The 15,637-nt window shown below is 52.2% G+C and overlaps 1 protein-coding gene across 3 annotated transcripts in view; it reads right to left on the bottom strand.

Annotated features, from left to right (window-relative positions):
• Positions 1 to 15,637, bottom strand: part of CACNA1E (calcium voltage-gated channel subunit alpha1 E) — a gene marked incomplete at its 3' end in the record, with an annotated part of 302,403 nt that overhangs the window by 53,929 nt on the left and 232,837 nt on the right. For 2 of the 3 annotated variants that reach the window (XM_081225453.1, XM_081225454.1), the window contains exons 19-25: positions 15,367 to 15,423; positions 13,541 to 14,194; positions 12,813 to 13,126; positions 10,384 to 10,543; positions 8,859 to 8,988; positions 8,095 to 8,154; positions 7,225 to 7,331 (exon numbers count right to left, since the gene is read on the bottom strand). In XM_081225453.1, the coding sequence (XP_081081579.1) occupies positions 7,225 to 7,331; positions 8,095 to 8,154; positions 8,859 to 8,988; positions 10,384 to 10,543; positions 12,813 to 13,126; positions 13,541 to 14,194; positions 15,367 to 15,423 (1,482 nt within the window). The remainder of the gene's footprint in view (positions 1 to 7,224; positions 7,332 to 8,094; positions 8,155 to 8,858; positions 8,989 to 10,383; positions 10,544 to 12,812; positions 13,127 to 13,540; positions 14,195 to 15,366; positions 15,424 to 15,637) is intronic. The other variant, XM_081225455.1, reaches the window with a different exon arrangement.

The raw sequence follows: 15,637 nt of genomic DNA, 5'->3' as shown, positions 1-15,637 counted from the left end.
GCAGAGACAGAGGATCTGTGGGATAAGGAGAAATCCATACCAGGCCACTACTTTGAGCTTACAGAGGTTAATGACTTGGAACTAAGTAGAACATCAGAGGTAGAAGGGGGCTTAATGTAATGGAGAAAGCCCTGAACTTGAAGTCAAAATGATCAGTTGTTTAAGAACTGGCTTTGCTACTTACTAGTCAAATGAGTCAAACTAGTCAGACCTCAGGCGATCCATTTCTCAACTGTGAAATAAGACTGTAGAGTGACAAATGAAATAAAGAGTGTGAAAGCATTTTACAAATTCTGAAGCCCCATGGAAGTGAGGAGGAAGTTTCCCCCTTTGCATTGGCCCTGCTTGTCGCTGGAAACAGAACTCTCTAGGCAAGGCTAGTTCATCTGCATGAAGAATCTAAATCCAGCACTTTGACCTTGTCACTGCTTGGCTGCTGCCATTTGGGGATTATTTTTCTTTCTGACCCATACCTCAGCATCTTTTGGGATCACCCAGGAGGCATAAATCCTTTGGGACTCTGCCATCTTTCTCTGTTCTGTGTGACCAGAGCACTAGTTCTATGCTAAGCGGTTAGTGCATAATCCTTTTCTTCTTGCATACGGACTTCAACGAACTCCCTGTAACACACTCATCGTTGCCTTTGCAAAGTTTCTCCTTTGCAAAACTCGAGCACTATACTCTTACTGGAAGATATTTTTGTCCAAGCACTGGGAAGCAGCAAGAGATAGCAAAGCATCTATCGCCTAGCAGTTCTGTTGTTCATTCTGGTGAACAGTGACCTGATTTGTCTTGCTTCTTAGTCTTCCTAATCTAAACATACCCCAAGACCCCTCATCTGCTGATCTTTCTAAGAAGACCTTCATGCCAGCTGAAGTCCAGCCCATACACTCCCCCAGCTGGAGACTAACTCATAATGCTAGCCTGTGCCTCTATGAGTGTGGATTAAGCAGATGGCTGGCAGGTCACATGATCTGAGCAGATACTTCCCAAGTCTCATCATGAAATCTTCTGACCCAAATTACTCTAAAACCTACTTTTAAATCTGGAGGGCACTGTGATGAGTTTCTACTAATCCTGCAGAACTGGGCTCTTCCCACAGCTGTGAAGCCTCACCTTTCTGTGCCGGGTGCTTTTGCATCTGAGTCTGGTTAGCCAAATTGTCGGTTAACATGTGGACTGGACCATTTCATTTTGCTTGGTTCTGTGGCCACAGGCTGAGATCCTATTTACAACCAACCATCTCCCCAATTTGTGCTTATTAATAAAGAGAAATATTAAGATGTTCACACCCATTGTCTCCATATGATAAAGCTCCCCAAGCGCACATTCTACAGAGGGTTCCCCAGCAGCACCAAGGCCATTTGTAACAGAATGCATTTTCCAGTGTTCATCAAAAAACATGCATGCTGGGCTTAAAGACAAGAACAGGTAGACTGGGAACTTCTGTCTTTCTTTCAGACACTTCCTTCGTGTGGCTGCCACTGTGACCTTCCTTTTCCCCTCCCAAACCCTGTTTGCAAGGCAGCTAGGGTGTAAAATACAGCAGTGGGAATCCCAAGAGTCCATGGACATTAATCATCTTCAGTGTCCCTGCTGGGGTCCAAAGTCAGATAAAGTCACTCTTGAGGTGACTCTTAAGGCTGGAGTCTCAAGCAATGACATCCTTCTATCTGCTCACAGCTGGAAATTTCCAATTTCAGCTCAGCTGGCATCCTAAATCCACAGTTAATGGGCTACCTGATGGCTAAATTTAATTTTAATCCTTCATTCTCTTCCACAGAGCAGTGGAACTGGATGAACTGTCTGGCTCAGTGGTAAATGAGTCTTCTTTGAATGGAGTAGGACTTTGTCCACCCTCTTTCCCCCTACAAGATTAATGAGTAGTCATAGCTTCCTGTGGGAGACACCCCTCTCACTTTTAAAAGGATGGGGGCTGTCAAGAAAGAAGCCCCAAAGCAAAACTTGAGGTTTGAGGGGACTGCCTCAGACACAGGCAGACAGCAAAGGACAGGAGAAAGGGTCAGGCAGGTGTAAGGTGAAATATCAGTTCTATGATTACCAAGCTCCGCTGAGTGTGAGCACGTACCAGCATTTCAGTTCTAAGTAGTCACTCCTTTCTCATGTATGCACACTCCCACCTTCACAAACACAAAGCCTCAAATGCAAAACCAGAACCAGAGTACCATTTCCAAGTCTAAAATTGTCTGTGCTTGTGTATGTCGCTGAATGAATTCAGAACCAGCTCTGCTGCCGTGGCTGGTTCTGAATGCGTTCAAAAGACCTTATCCATCTTAGAGACTAGAGCAGACTGTCAAGTGTCAGGAAAGTGACATACTTCAATGAAGAGAATGTACTAAAAGCTAATGTGGGAATTCCGGGTCCTTCTGGCATCAAGAGGCGATTGACTCATGTTTTTCTTTTCTGGCTAAGGACTGAATAATGAAAGGCCAAGTGCGGCTGTGATCCAGATCCCCTGCGTGCCAGGGAGCCCTGACCTTACCTCGTGCCCTGCTATGATGGAAAATGGTAACGGGAAGCTTCGGCGTCAGCTGCCTGAGAGCCTGCACGACTCTGACTGGTGTACACAGCCATGCTGGGGAGGAGGTGGGAGCTGAATTGCTAGTTATTTTTCTTTTAAACTGTTTGTGTTGAGAAGCCATCATAAGCTGCGAATTTACTATTAAGAATCCAACCTGGGCTTCCCTGGTGGCGCGGTGGTTGAGAGTCCGCCTGCCGATGCAGGGGACACGGGTTCCTGCCCCGGTCTGGGAAGATCCCACGTGCCGCAGAGCGGCTGGGCCCGTGAGCCATGGCCGCTGAGCCTGTGCGTCCGGAGCCTGTGCTCCGCAACGGGAGAGGCCACAGCGGTGAGAGGCCCGCGTACCGCAAAAAAAAAAAAAAAAAAAAAAAAGAATCCAACCTAGGACAGCTCACCTGGTGACTTGACTTGAGCTGGTCAAGTAACATGTTGTAGAGCAACAAGAATGAAGAGGAGGGAGGGACCTGGGCTGGAGCACAGGATCACACCCTTCCCATCCTCCCCTGCGGTCCCTACTGAGGTGCTGGCCTGGCCCCGCCCACCTGTCTGCCAGAGCCCTTCACTAAAAGTGGAAGACAGGAAGCCTGAGGGCCAGACAGCATCGCCATCAATGGGCAGGATCCCATAAGGTTCATGTACTCAACCTGCACAGTGGACACATGACCCCCCTACAAGGCAGCCGACTCTGGGGGGTGCCCCAAAGTGAGGGGGTGTGTCCAATGTGCAGATACCCAGAAATGCCAAGGCTGGAACCATCTCTGCTTTCCCACCCAGCAGACCGGGAAGCAGAAGTGATGGCAACAGGGTGTGAGAAAAGTGGGAAAAGCAGTTTCTGGTCTTTCAGGGGACAATAATTATCAAACAGAAGAATCCCTCGGGGACAATAATTATCAAACAGAAGAATCCCTCTTTTTCAAATAGAAAAAGATAAAAGAGAAAGGTTTCACAGGCCCAGTCACTCACCAGACTTTTCTTGAAACCACAGAGAGGAAAAGGCATAGTCAGGATATTTATAGTTGGCAAACACTCCGTGTCCCCACGTGGCCCAGAAAGCGGGGTGTTGTGAGGGCAGTGGGATGAGGGAGAGCTGTAGCCAACCTCTGTCAAAACTCTGCCCGCCTCTACACAGGTATCAGGCTTATGGAGGGAGACCTGAGTGTTCTTATAAATGCTTTATAATGTAAAAGTGGACTCGGAAGAACAGGAAGGGTGCAATACAGGTATCTTTCCATTTATTTTCTTATCCCTTGCTATGCCCACACTCAGAAACTAAACCCCCTTCCCCTCCTCCTCCAAAGTCAATAAAGTGCCCACATGGAATCTGTCGAGTTTACACTATAAAGAATCCCTTCACTTCACATATGCAGCTATAAAGAAGAGAGATCCCCTTTCAGCCAATACATAAACAACATACATGCTCCTAGAAAATATACATGATGGCAGGTGCAGACTGCTGCAGTAGAAGGGCTCAGCTTTCTCTGAGAATTCAGCTAGAGGGCATTTTCTCCCCTTGGTTGGGGTGTTGCTATTGGGACTTGGGCTGGGTCCTGAGAAGGCTCTGGCTGCCAGTGGTGGAAGAGATACCAAGTCACTTCTGATTTCTGAGGAGCCACGGAAAGGTATTACCATGTCAATCAACATCAGTTCTGCTCAAATTGAGCAATAACCTTTGTAGAAGCCTCAGTAAAACAAGGTTCAATTTCAAGGGGAGAGAGAGAGATAGGCCAGGAGTAAGGTTATGTGAATGGTGGACATTCTTAGGGGCAAAAATATGGGATACGACAATGAAAGTTGTATCCACAGAGAGGGAGGTCCTTGACAAGCCTACAGAAAAACTCACACATGGTTCTCTTGGCCTGAGCCCCTGACCACAGCCCCGCAGGGGGATATAGGCCTTATTCCGATATCAACCCATTTCAGGCCAGGCCCTTGCTTTGCTGGCAGGGGAAACCCTGGCTAACCCTACCAAAATGATGGGAGAGCTGAATTCTCTGTGCCCTTAATGAGGAAAGTGGGAGAACAGAGTTAGAAAGCATGAGCATACGAGCAAGAGAAAGCATTACCTGGACCTCAGCAAACATGACGAAGGCCAGAGGAGGGGGGTGTGAGCCTGTCCCATAAGCAGGAGAAAGGGGAGAGGAAATGTGCATGGTAAGCTTAGAAGGATGCTAACAAAAGAGAGAGTGTGGATGGAGAAGGATGAGCAAGTACCATTTACATTTTGGAGAGAAATGAATAAAAAGTTCAAGAAGTGAAATCACTAAAAGCAAGCAATGGATCATAACGCTCAATCCATCACAATATGCGTGGACCCCAGAACCAGGGGATTTCTGGGGTACCCTGCACTGTACCTGGTCTGAAGACCAACAGAGAGGCTTTGGCTCCAGGGCTGTTAAGGCTTCCCCCACCACAAACACCAAAGCTACCACTGCCACGTTTCAAAGGGCACAAAGAAAGAACAAGACAGATGACAACCCTCCAGCCCGTCGTCACTGCTCTGGATCTGAGGAGACACAGCTGGACTGTGGACATGGGGCAGGCGTGCAGAGGCTTCCTTTAACACACACCTCCTTCCCACTGGCACCAACACAGGCCAGGTGTGTGTGTACAACAACCAAGTCTTGGAAACCAGCCTGTGTTCAACTTTTTGTGTACGTTAGGTCTCAACACACATTTTACTCCATATTCGGACTTCATGACGTGATGGAGGATGGAAGCATAAGGAAGGGAATTCACGTTTACTGATCACTCACACTGGGTAAGGCTCTGGGCTAAGCCCTTGACACACATTATTCTGTCTCCATGTCAGAGATGAGGGTAAGAGGGTTAATACTTTGCTATGTTGCTCTAGGCCATGAAACTGGTGGTGGAGGAGCTGGGCCTTCCTGACTCCACAGCCCACCCCCTTCCTCCCGCTCTGCCCTGTGACCCCAATGAACTCCGTTCTTCCTCAAGATGAGGTGTCTCCTTTCCTATATGCTCCTCTCTCCTTGTCCTTTATTTCTTCAAAGAGAGACAACGTATTTTACTGAGATCAAAGTAAGGGAGAAGAACAATATGGTGAACAATGTACACAAATGAGTTGGTAAAATGAGACGGGAACTTGACTTTAAAAACTGAGGGGTAAGATTTATCTCTAACATAAAAGGTGGACCTCCTTAGGATGAAGGCAGACTTTGGTGCTTCTTTCCTTGAAGGAAGAGGAGCTGGGAGTCCCCTTATTAGAGCCAGAGTTGCCTTTATTTTTATCTTGCTATGAGAGTCCATACAGGGACCAGATGCTTGGGAAAATCATACTTTTGTGAAATCTCCTTGTGAACAGTTCAGAAACATCTGATAGGATTCCTTGTGAGGGGCCCAGGTGACTCCACATGACTCTAATGGGGTAAATACACTGGTGCACATAAGGACAAAGGACACTGGAATTGTCCTGACTGCTAGCTCAGGGTCACAAGTCACATTCAGCCTGGTTCTCCTTTGGAAGGTCCCCCATGGCTGGGGCAGCAATGGACACAGTCTACTTCCAGGTTCTGGGAGGTCTCAAATTCTTAGCACAGCTGGGGACCTTTCATCTCTCCTCCCACTCTTGGCCACCTGAGGAACATTCCTTCTTAACTGTTACCCCATTTCTTTCTCTGCCAGATGGATAGGGACGGAAGATGACAGTGTCTGGGGAGAAGGCGGGACAGATGATCCCTACTTGACCACTTGGATCTGGGAAGGTCAAGCCTACGGAGGTGTTTTGCTCCTTCCCTTTTGTAGATATCATCAATGACAGAAGCTCCCAAATGCTTTCCTTGTGCCCATCACACAGTGTAGCTCGTCTTGCCTAGAAGACTTGGCTTTCTCTTGTACTCAGAAAGCTGGAGGGCATTCTACTGTGCCATCTGGCAAAGGGTGAAGCTGCTCCGACCGTGGAACAAGGTACGGACAGAGCCCAGAAGGCTGTCATTCATCTTCTGGGGCCCTCTACCCACTAGCGTAGGGAAAACGCTCTGACAATATGTCTACTTCCTAGCTACACCCTGGAGGGCTAGGAAAGCCCTTCCCTGGATCAGTGTTCAGAAAAAAAAAAAAATCCCCTAATGTAATGAACATGGTTAGTCACCTGAATGGTTCAAGACTGTTTTCCTAAGTGTGTAACCAAGGAAAGTTGGGAAGGTCTTTCCTTCTGGAGTTCATCATATTAACATGCTTCTTATGTCCTTGGAATAGCTCTGGGGTACTTCTGCTCATGAGCAGAGAATCTCTCCACACCCAGGATTCTATGATTCCCCAACTCTGCTCTACCTGCTGCATTTTTCTTTCAAGCTGATCCTTTGTTTGACAGAATCGAGAAATGAAAGGGTACCTCGGCTGTCCCTGGGTCCCGTGCTGAGCCCATGGGGGCACACAAGTGAGTGCCTGCCCAGGCTCACTCATCTCGAAGGGAGGAATGCCAAGGCCTTTGGCTTCTCCCTAGAGACTCGTTCTGCTCCTCCTCCACCAATCCCACGACTCAGGCCATGTGAGCTGAGGCTGTAAGGCTCTCAGGAGCCCTGTCGAGGGGCAACTGGGAAGCAGACTCCCAGGGCAGCGTTCATGGGCACCACTGGTGAACTGGCCCTGGAGAAGCCCTCAAATCAGCCGTCTCAGGAAGGAGGGAGGGAAGGGAATCGAAGGAGAAAAAAAGAGTTACTTACGCCAGAGCAAAGGCCACCAATGCACCAACCACTACCACAAAGTCGAGGATGTTCCACAGGTCTCGGAAGTAGGACCCATCCTGCAGGATCAAGCCCTGGTCTATCATCTGCAGAAGGAGGATGTGAACAGACACCAATGAGCCCAGGAGGTGCTGGTCATACGTGCCCTGAGCTCTGGGCTCCCTATGGCAATGCCCCCGCTGCCACTGCCTCTAAAAAGCAACCCCACACGGGGACCCAAGGAGCAGGAGGACAGGTCCCACAGGCTCTGTCCACCTAACTGTGAGGCCCAAGGCCCTTCTCATAGCCACCAGGGTTCACTTAGACTCCCTGGCTCCTCGAAAGCCACCACATCCCTCCTTACATTAGTGGCTCAGAGCCCCAGGCATCACCACATATGCGCAGACAAGAAAAATCTCAGATGGGTGAGACTGGGAATAAGATGGTAACGTGGGGTGTTATGGTGGCAGGGAAGAGAGTGGAGGGCAGTGAGTGTGGTTGAGACTAAATGAGGCCAGGAAGACATCCCTACCTACCCCTCTGCCTTGGCAGGCACCCAGGCTCAAACCAGGAAGCGTGTTGGGGAGAAGAGAACAGTCCCCACGCCTGGAGCACCTCTCCTGCCTTCCTGAGAGGGGGCCTGCCTTTTCCCCGGGCCATGCCCACAGGTCTGCACCAGTCTGAACAGATCCCCACAGTCAAGTCCTGCCACGACAGACCTCACTGGGATCTGAGGCTGGAGGAGGGGTGAGCAGAGGCGCCGCTGAGGTTCTGTCACTGATCAGGAGGTGACAGCCCTGGGGAAGGCACCAGACTAGAGAGGCAGACAGGTGGCCCATCCAAGCCCAGGTTTGCTCTAGAGGCTCTTACCTTTATAACCATCTCAAAGGTGAAGACGCCGGTGAAAACATAGTCAAAATACCTCAGCACCTGTAAGACACATAAGGTAGAGACCACCAGGCTACACACACCCCTTAAACACGGGCTCTCATGCACGCCCACCCCAAGCCCCGCTCATTTCTACCCTGGGACAGAAGGTTCGAGTTGTAACTGCTAATCAGACGCAGGGAAGAGAGGAGCCGTGGATACTGCTGGGGCCCCGTGACCCGCTGGCCAGTCCTTGGCCCTTCCCCCCCACTGTGGTCAGAACTTAATGTCTTGGGGCCGAATTGCCCCACAGATCTCTCCCTCCCTGGGATCCTTGTCCGTTCCAATCCTCCCCACCCCCTTGACCCCTCCTGACATCCACCCTGGCCCTCCAGGAGGTGCCTCCGCTCCCTGGGAGGAGCTGCAGCGCCCTGACATCACCCACATCACCCATGCCCCTAGGTCAGACCCCACATCCAACCCATGGGTGAGTGCAGACCCCCTTTCAAAGCCCTGGCTGGCTCTGGGTGTAAGGCCCACTGCTGAGCATAAAGGTAAGCAGTGTGGTTAGGGTTAGGGTTGCGGGTGGGGACCGGCCTTGAAGCGGTTCACGCTTTGCCCTGAGGACTGGGACCAGGCAATCTCTCAAGCCTCTCTCATTCTCCAGGAACCTTCCTTAGCTCATCTCTAATGTTGGGATGGGAGGGGCTGGGAAGAGGCGGTACCAGGGCACTACGGGGGCTGACAGTCAGCCCCTGTGCACCCACTTTGTTGCGCTCCGAGTTGGTCAGGACGGGGTCCTCGGCCGCCAGGGCGATGCTGCTGGCTGCGATCACCAGGAGGATGCACATCTCAAAGTAGCGCAGGTTCACGATGTAGTGGCAGGCCCTGCGGATCCTGTGGGGCGGCGGATGAGCCCGCTGAGCCGGCCCCCCTTCCCTCCCATTCCCATCTTTCCTCCCCACCCCCATGCCCATCAGCCTCTTCCAGACAGCCAGGTCCTGGGCAGAGGAAGCCAGGGGGAGAGCCATTTAATTTCTCAGGCAACCACCCTTGGTTTAAAGTGACGGTGGGGGGAAGGTAATCAGATTGGTTAGGGGCTGCAGTACACAAGCCAAGATACGTTATATCTGCAAAAGCACATCTGAGCTGGGGGAGCCGCGGCCAGCACCAGACGACACACGCTCGGGTGTCTACAAGGCACCTTCCACTGGGTCTCAATGTCTACTCCCCAACCGTACAGAAACTGGGGCACAGCAAGGAACTCCTAAGAACCAATAAATGTAAAAACAGACCTTGATCCTAAGATTCCTGATGAAAGCAGCAAAAGGCTTCCCTGAGCCTCAGGTATTCTGACTAAAGTGACTATTCTTTTTTTTTTTTTTTTTTTGCGGTACGCAGGCCTCTCACTGTTTTGGCCTCTCCCGTTGTGGAACACAGGCTCCGGACGTGCAGGCTCAGCGGCCATGGCTCATGGGCCCAGCCGCTCCGCGGCATGTGGGATCCTCCCGGACCGGGGCACGAACCCGTGTCCCCTGCATCGGCAGGTGGACTCTCAACCACTGCGCCACCAGGGAAGCCCCTAAAGTGACTATTCTATAGACAGCATCCTGGCCTCAGTTGGCCTGACATCTCTTAGCCCCGGTTCCTTCCTTCCCAGGGCCGTGCCTCAATACCACCCACATGGTCACTGGAAGCCTTCTCACCTTCCTAGACCCAGAAGCTGGTCTACGTGTACATCTTGCTCATTTCCAGGGTGGAAGGCAGCTTCTCTTTCAAAATTCCATCTTTCCTAAATCTAACCTTCCAGATTCTTCCTCGCCAACCCCATCTCATGCCCTGCCTCTGCTCTGAGGGACACACCCACTTCAAAATTCACACATAGGGCAGCGAACGGATGATCTAGTTATCCTAGGCTCCCTAGTCTCAGCTCTGTCCACTCTGGAATATTTGGTGACACATCCCAAGTAGATCTCCTTCCTTCTCACCCCACCCCCCAACCTGCTAACCAAAGAGTAGGTGAAGAGTCCTTTCCTCATGACATTTCTCATTCTGTACTGTCTTAAATTACTCTTTAGACTATGGGCACAGAGTTCTGAGGCTGTTCATTAATTCCATGACTCACCTCAACTAGTGAGCACCCTGGAGTCTTCAGATGTCTGGCCACATTCCACCAGGAAGGCTCAGGAGGAAGACTGGACCCCCATCCCTCCTTCTCATCACCCCGCCCAGGCTCAAACCTTGGCTGTTTACTCCAGCACCAAAGGGAGGTGGCAATGGAGGGTGTCTTACGGGTTGGTGGTGCTGAAGATGAACATTGAGCTGTGAGGCACCATGGCTTTGCCCGTCTCACGCTTCTCCTTCTTCTGCTGCTTCTTCTCCACCTCCTCCTCATCGTCTTTCATCTCCTCCTCTTTCAAGGGACTGGCTTCTCCATCAGTCTTGCTGCTGACTGCAAGAGGAACGTGTTGAAATCTTCAGAAACCTTGCTACCTGCAGAAAGGTGCCCTTCATTTTCCACTGGGGATGGGATGGAGGGGATGGGAGAGGCAGCTAGTGATGTGCCTGGCAAGGTGCCTGAAAACATCAGGGTGTTTGCTAGATTATACTGAGTTAAGCCCTGCTCTCTTCCTAGCTTTATCCCTGCCCTGATTTCAGGTGGTATAGCCTTTTTTTTTGCCATATAAATGATAATCATGTTTCCCTGGGTAAAACAGAATGGTTGTTTCTGTTGTAAAGTTTACAAAGTTTATTTATATCTAAAATCTGGACTCTTTGTATATATTCACTTATGGCATTTTTCACATCAGTACACCCTGGATGGCATATATTATTATTCCCCTTCTACAGATAGGAAAACTGAAGTTCAGGGAATTCAAGGACCTATCCGAAGGTCATACGGCTGGTATGGGTTCCCAATTCAAAATTCTATCTCCTTTCAAAGAAATCACACTGCAGTGGAAGATTTTAAGAAGACATTACTCTGTTTGTGGCTGCCTTTCTGGCTGTGCTTTTTCCCATCATGATTAATGTAGAGACAAGAAGGCAATATTCACGCGAAGATGGGTCCGTGAATTTATCCCAGGATTGAGAGGATGAAGAAGCAGAGACAGAGTGGGGCTGTTGGACCACTACTCTCTGTTTCCTTACGCAAGTCCCAGAGTGGGGTGAGTGGCAGAGAGGATGAGGCTATCAGAGTGAGTGGGGCAAAGGAACCTCTCCCCCATTCCCACTCAGTGAATGCTTCTGCCCTGGAACCTTGTGTAAGTAGCAAACCTCTGAGGTCCTGACCCCTTCCAGGTCTTTCCAAAAGGTAAGTCATCCAAAGTGTCCAAAAACCCTCTGATGACATGCTCTTACCTATGACCAAGGACAGGGACTAGCTCCAGAAAGAGAACAGAGGGGGGTCAAACTTTCTTAATGTTGTGTCTCATAAAGGAGGACCCCCCAAAACTTCATTATGAGAACATAAAATTAAATAAGACAGCAAAAAAGGTTGTGAGTCTGAGATCCTGAGACATACCCACCCAAGTCAACCCCAGGGGCACCGGATATGCGAGATTTCACTTTTTTTTTTTTTTTTTTTTTTGCAGTACGCGGGCCTCTCACTGTTGTGGCCTCTCCCACTGCAGAGCATAGGCTCCGGACGCACAGGCTCAGCGGCCATGGCTCACGGGCCCAGCCGCTCCGTGGCACGTGGGATCTTCCCGGACCGGGGCATGAACCCGTGTCCCCTGCATCGGCAGGCGGACTCTCAACCCCTGTGCCACCAGGGAAGCCCGATATTTCACTTTTTAAAGTAGTACTGGCACTTTGAAGAATACTTTGAGACAGTTTCTTCACTTTTGAGAAGGTGAAGAAATGGAGACAGAGAAGTGGGAGAGAGAAAAACAGGGAGAGAGGACTGTTCTGTGAAAAGAGAAAAATATGGGGAAAGAAAGAGAGGGAAAAAAGCAAGCGTGGAATCCTGTGGTCACAATTCAGTGACGATAAGGTGGATGGTGGGATTAATGCAGAGATGGGTGGGGTGTCAGGGCAGGGATGGGTGTGGGTTAAGTGCTTTTTGGTTGTTTCTGTTTAAGGTCTCACAGGTGAACATCCATTGCCTTCAGGAACTATGAGAGAAAGTGTGACTAAGAGCTCCTAGGAGAAAAAGAGTAGAAAAGAGTAACAGATTCATAAAATGTTAGCACAGGGAAAGATCTCAGAGGTCATCTGGTTCGATGCCCTCACTTCACAGATGATACACTGAGGCCTCGAGAGACACAGGGTTTAGGAGGCTACACACTGAGCACAGCCAGTGCCGGCCGCAGCCCACCTGCCATCTTCTGTTCCAGCAACGGTCCCCAAACTGTCAAGTGGCAGAGAACCTGGGGGGTCCCAGAGAATGCCATCAGATACGCATACAATGAATCAAAGAGCTGAATATAAAAACGGGTAAAAAATTACACGTGATCTCTCTGAAGACTCTAGGATGGTCACAGGGGCGAAAGGCCTAAGGACATTTTATGGGCAAAACTTAAGATTGAGAAAATTCTAACTTATTTTTCTTGCAAACTGGGATAAAACTGCTGCTATTTTTTTTACGTGTTGAAGAGTGATTTCATCCCACTGGTGGGGTTTTCCACGCAGCTCTCCAGGGATGACTCCAGAGCCATGACTCCCCCAGCCCTGGGCACGATGGGCAATGGGGGTGAAGGGGACAGGAACTGCATTCTCACTGTGCACCACGGTCGAGTCCACCAAGGGGTCCACGTCGGGGATGGCGACGGTGACGCTGGTGCTCTCAGGGTCAGCCTTGTCCGTGTTGGCCGTGGCGCAGGAGAGGTCGGGCTCACTCTGGCTGATGACCCGGCCCATGTCCAGCTGCACGTCCCCCAGCAGGGCTTGCTCACTGCTGCCCTCTGGCTCCTGTTCCGTCAGCGCTGCATCCTTCTCCACCTGCAGCTCTGGTTGGGGCAGGGCGAGGGGTGTGTCGGCCTCGTCGAGGGCTCCTGCCAGCCCAGAGCCTCTGGACAACATCAGACTATTGGTCCTGTGAAGAGAGAGGGGGACACAGCTGGTGCTCAGATCGAGAAGCTGTTCCGAAACGGCTGATACACCTGGCGAGAGGGAGAAGTGAGGGGAGCCAAAGCAGCCCTGCTGGAGAGCACGTGGCATCTGGTGCCTCCCACCCCACCCAGCCAGGCAGAGAAGCTAAGGTCCACGGGCAGTATCCACTGCCTTTACTCCCATCCATTCATCCACTACCCACTCCCAACAGGAGATGCCCTGGTTTTCAGAGGGGTAGACGCCATCGCTGTCATATTTACACATGCCTCGTAAAAGGTACATTAGCATCACCTCCATGTTACTACAGGGGAAACCGAGCCTTGGAAAGGCTTACGTTGAAGAACCCCTAACGCCAGCCGCACTACATGCCTCCAGCATGCTCCTGTGTCTAATTTACCTTCTTAAGTCCTGGGATCGCTCTTCTTCCTGGATTGTGGGCTCCTTGCCCCCGTGGCTGTCCCTGGGCTCGAGGTCCCTCTCCCCCTCACTGGGCACAGCTTCATCCAGACTCCGCTCCTGGCTGGCAGACCTGCTCCTGGAAGCGGAGGAGGACTCCTTGCCCTCCGTCCTGACGCGGCGGTGCCGGCTGCGCCGCTGGCTCTGCCTGTGCCTGGCCCGGTCCTCGAAGGCCACCACGGTCTCCCCGCCCCCGGCCTCCTGCTGGGTCGGGTCACAGTTCCCATGACAGGGCCTGGCCAGCCAGGGCGGCTCCCGTTTGCCCAGGGACAGGGGGCTCCTCTGGTTGTCCAGGGCACTCGACAGGTCCCCTCCGTCCCCCTGGAGGGACCCCCCGCGGCTGACGCGCTCTTCCTCACATTTCTCCAGACCCAGGCCCAGGGCCGGCCCCTCGATGGGCCTGGGTCTCCGGTAGAGGCTGGGGTGGGCATTGAGTGGGTGGAGGGAGCTCAGGGGGTTGAGGGGGTTGAGGGGGTTCATGGGCGGGGCCTCCTCCTTGTTGAGGGCCTCCTGGCTGGGCATCTGCATGTGCCTTCTCAGCTGGCTGGTGCGCTGCTCCCACACCGACATGTGGTGTCGGCGCCTTCGCTCCCTCCTGGCAAAGGGGAGAGGGCGAGGGCTTGGTCAGAACTGACGGCTAAGGGCCAGGGAGGGCGGCCACGGGGCAGAGGCCAGCCCTCGGTGGCCGTGGGATGGGGGAACACACAGTGCAGGGAGCGAACGGGAGAGCCCAGGATCTGCAGACAGCGTGCACAGAAAGACGCGAGGGGCCGAGGGGGTGGTGGGACCACTGCCCCCCGGTCCGTGGGGCTTCCCGCTCTAATCACTGCTCTGCAGGAGCTGAGACGGGTGGGGTCAGCCCAGGACTGAGTCCCGGTCCCCAGGACAGTAGTACGAAGGCTTACCAGATGTCCACTCCCCCAGCTCCCCTCTGCTTTCAGGGCATCAGCCTGTACCTGCTCCGTACCCACCAATGGCCCTTAGTTCAAGGTGAGAGGCCTTTCTTCCTCCTCCTCTCCCTCTCCTTTCCCTTTCTGAGGACAGCCTGGGAGAGCCAGGGCTGAGAAATACAATGGGCAGGTACTATCCAAGGGTGACGGATGACAGTGGCGAGCAGACCCATGTTATAAAAGGTCTTGGCATCACTCTTGCAGTGATGCAGTGGGGTCTCTTCCACAACCACTAATCAAATCCACGGGACTCTAAGTCCAGGGACCACCAGCAACTCATACTCAAAACAACCGCTGAACAGTCCAGCTCAGGGGCCTGGCTGAGCATTCACGTGGCAGCGGGAACACACAAACGTGACACAGAGAGTGGGCTCCCACAGGAGGGGGCGTGGGGTGGACGCCTATGCCCGCACTCACACACGCCTGCGGGCGCACGCCTAGAGCCCGTGCAGGGGATGCTCACATGTGCCCACACGCATCCTCACTGGGGCCCACACGTGCTGTCCACAAGTGCCTGCGTGAAAGGCACCCCACCGGCACTGACGACCCACGCCGACACGTGCCCACTCACAGGCCACACGGAAGAGCAAACTGCACACGGGGTCACATACCTGAGACGCACACTGAGATAGGCACATGGTGAGAGGCGTGGAGGGGCAGATCCACAAACCATGTGCACGGAACGCCCACGCACACACCATGGCACACACTGACACGTGCACGCCCGGTGCCACTCTGCCCACGGCAAGGACAAAGACACGGTGCCCCCGCACCCACACGTAACCACTCACAAACACGCAAACCGGTACACACATACAGGTGGCTGCTGCGTGGCTCCCACATCGACATGTGGTGTCTTCTCCTTCTGTCTCTTCTGGGGAAGAAAAATGGACAGGTTCAGTGCATCCTGACCTCCAGGACCCGCAAGCCCCACGGCCACCAGCCGATCTCCAGGGAGAGGTGCAGAATCCCCTACGGGTCTGCTGCCCTCAGTAGACTCCCAACCTTCAGCTCTCCAAGGGAGTGACCTTGGTTCCTTGCTGTGTGCAAACACACGGATCTACTATTGAAGCAAACATGCAGGCACA

This window comes from Mesoplodon bidens (genome assembly GCF_964165515.1).
Source record: "Mesoplodon bidens genome assembly, chromosome: 2".
Taxonomy (NCBI): Eukaryota; Metazoa; Chordata; class Mammalia; order Artiodactyla; family Ziphiidae; genus Mesoplodon; species Mesoplodon bidens.
The sequence above is the reverse complement of the archived record's forward strand: the minus strand, read 5'-3'. Positions and strand labels throughout refer to the sequence as shown.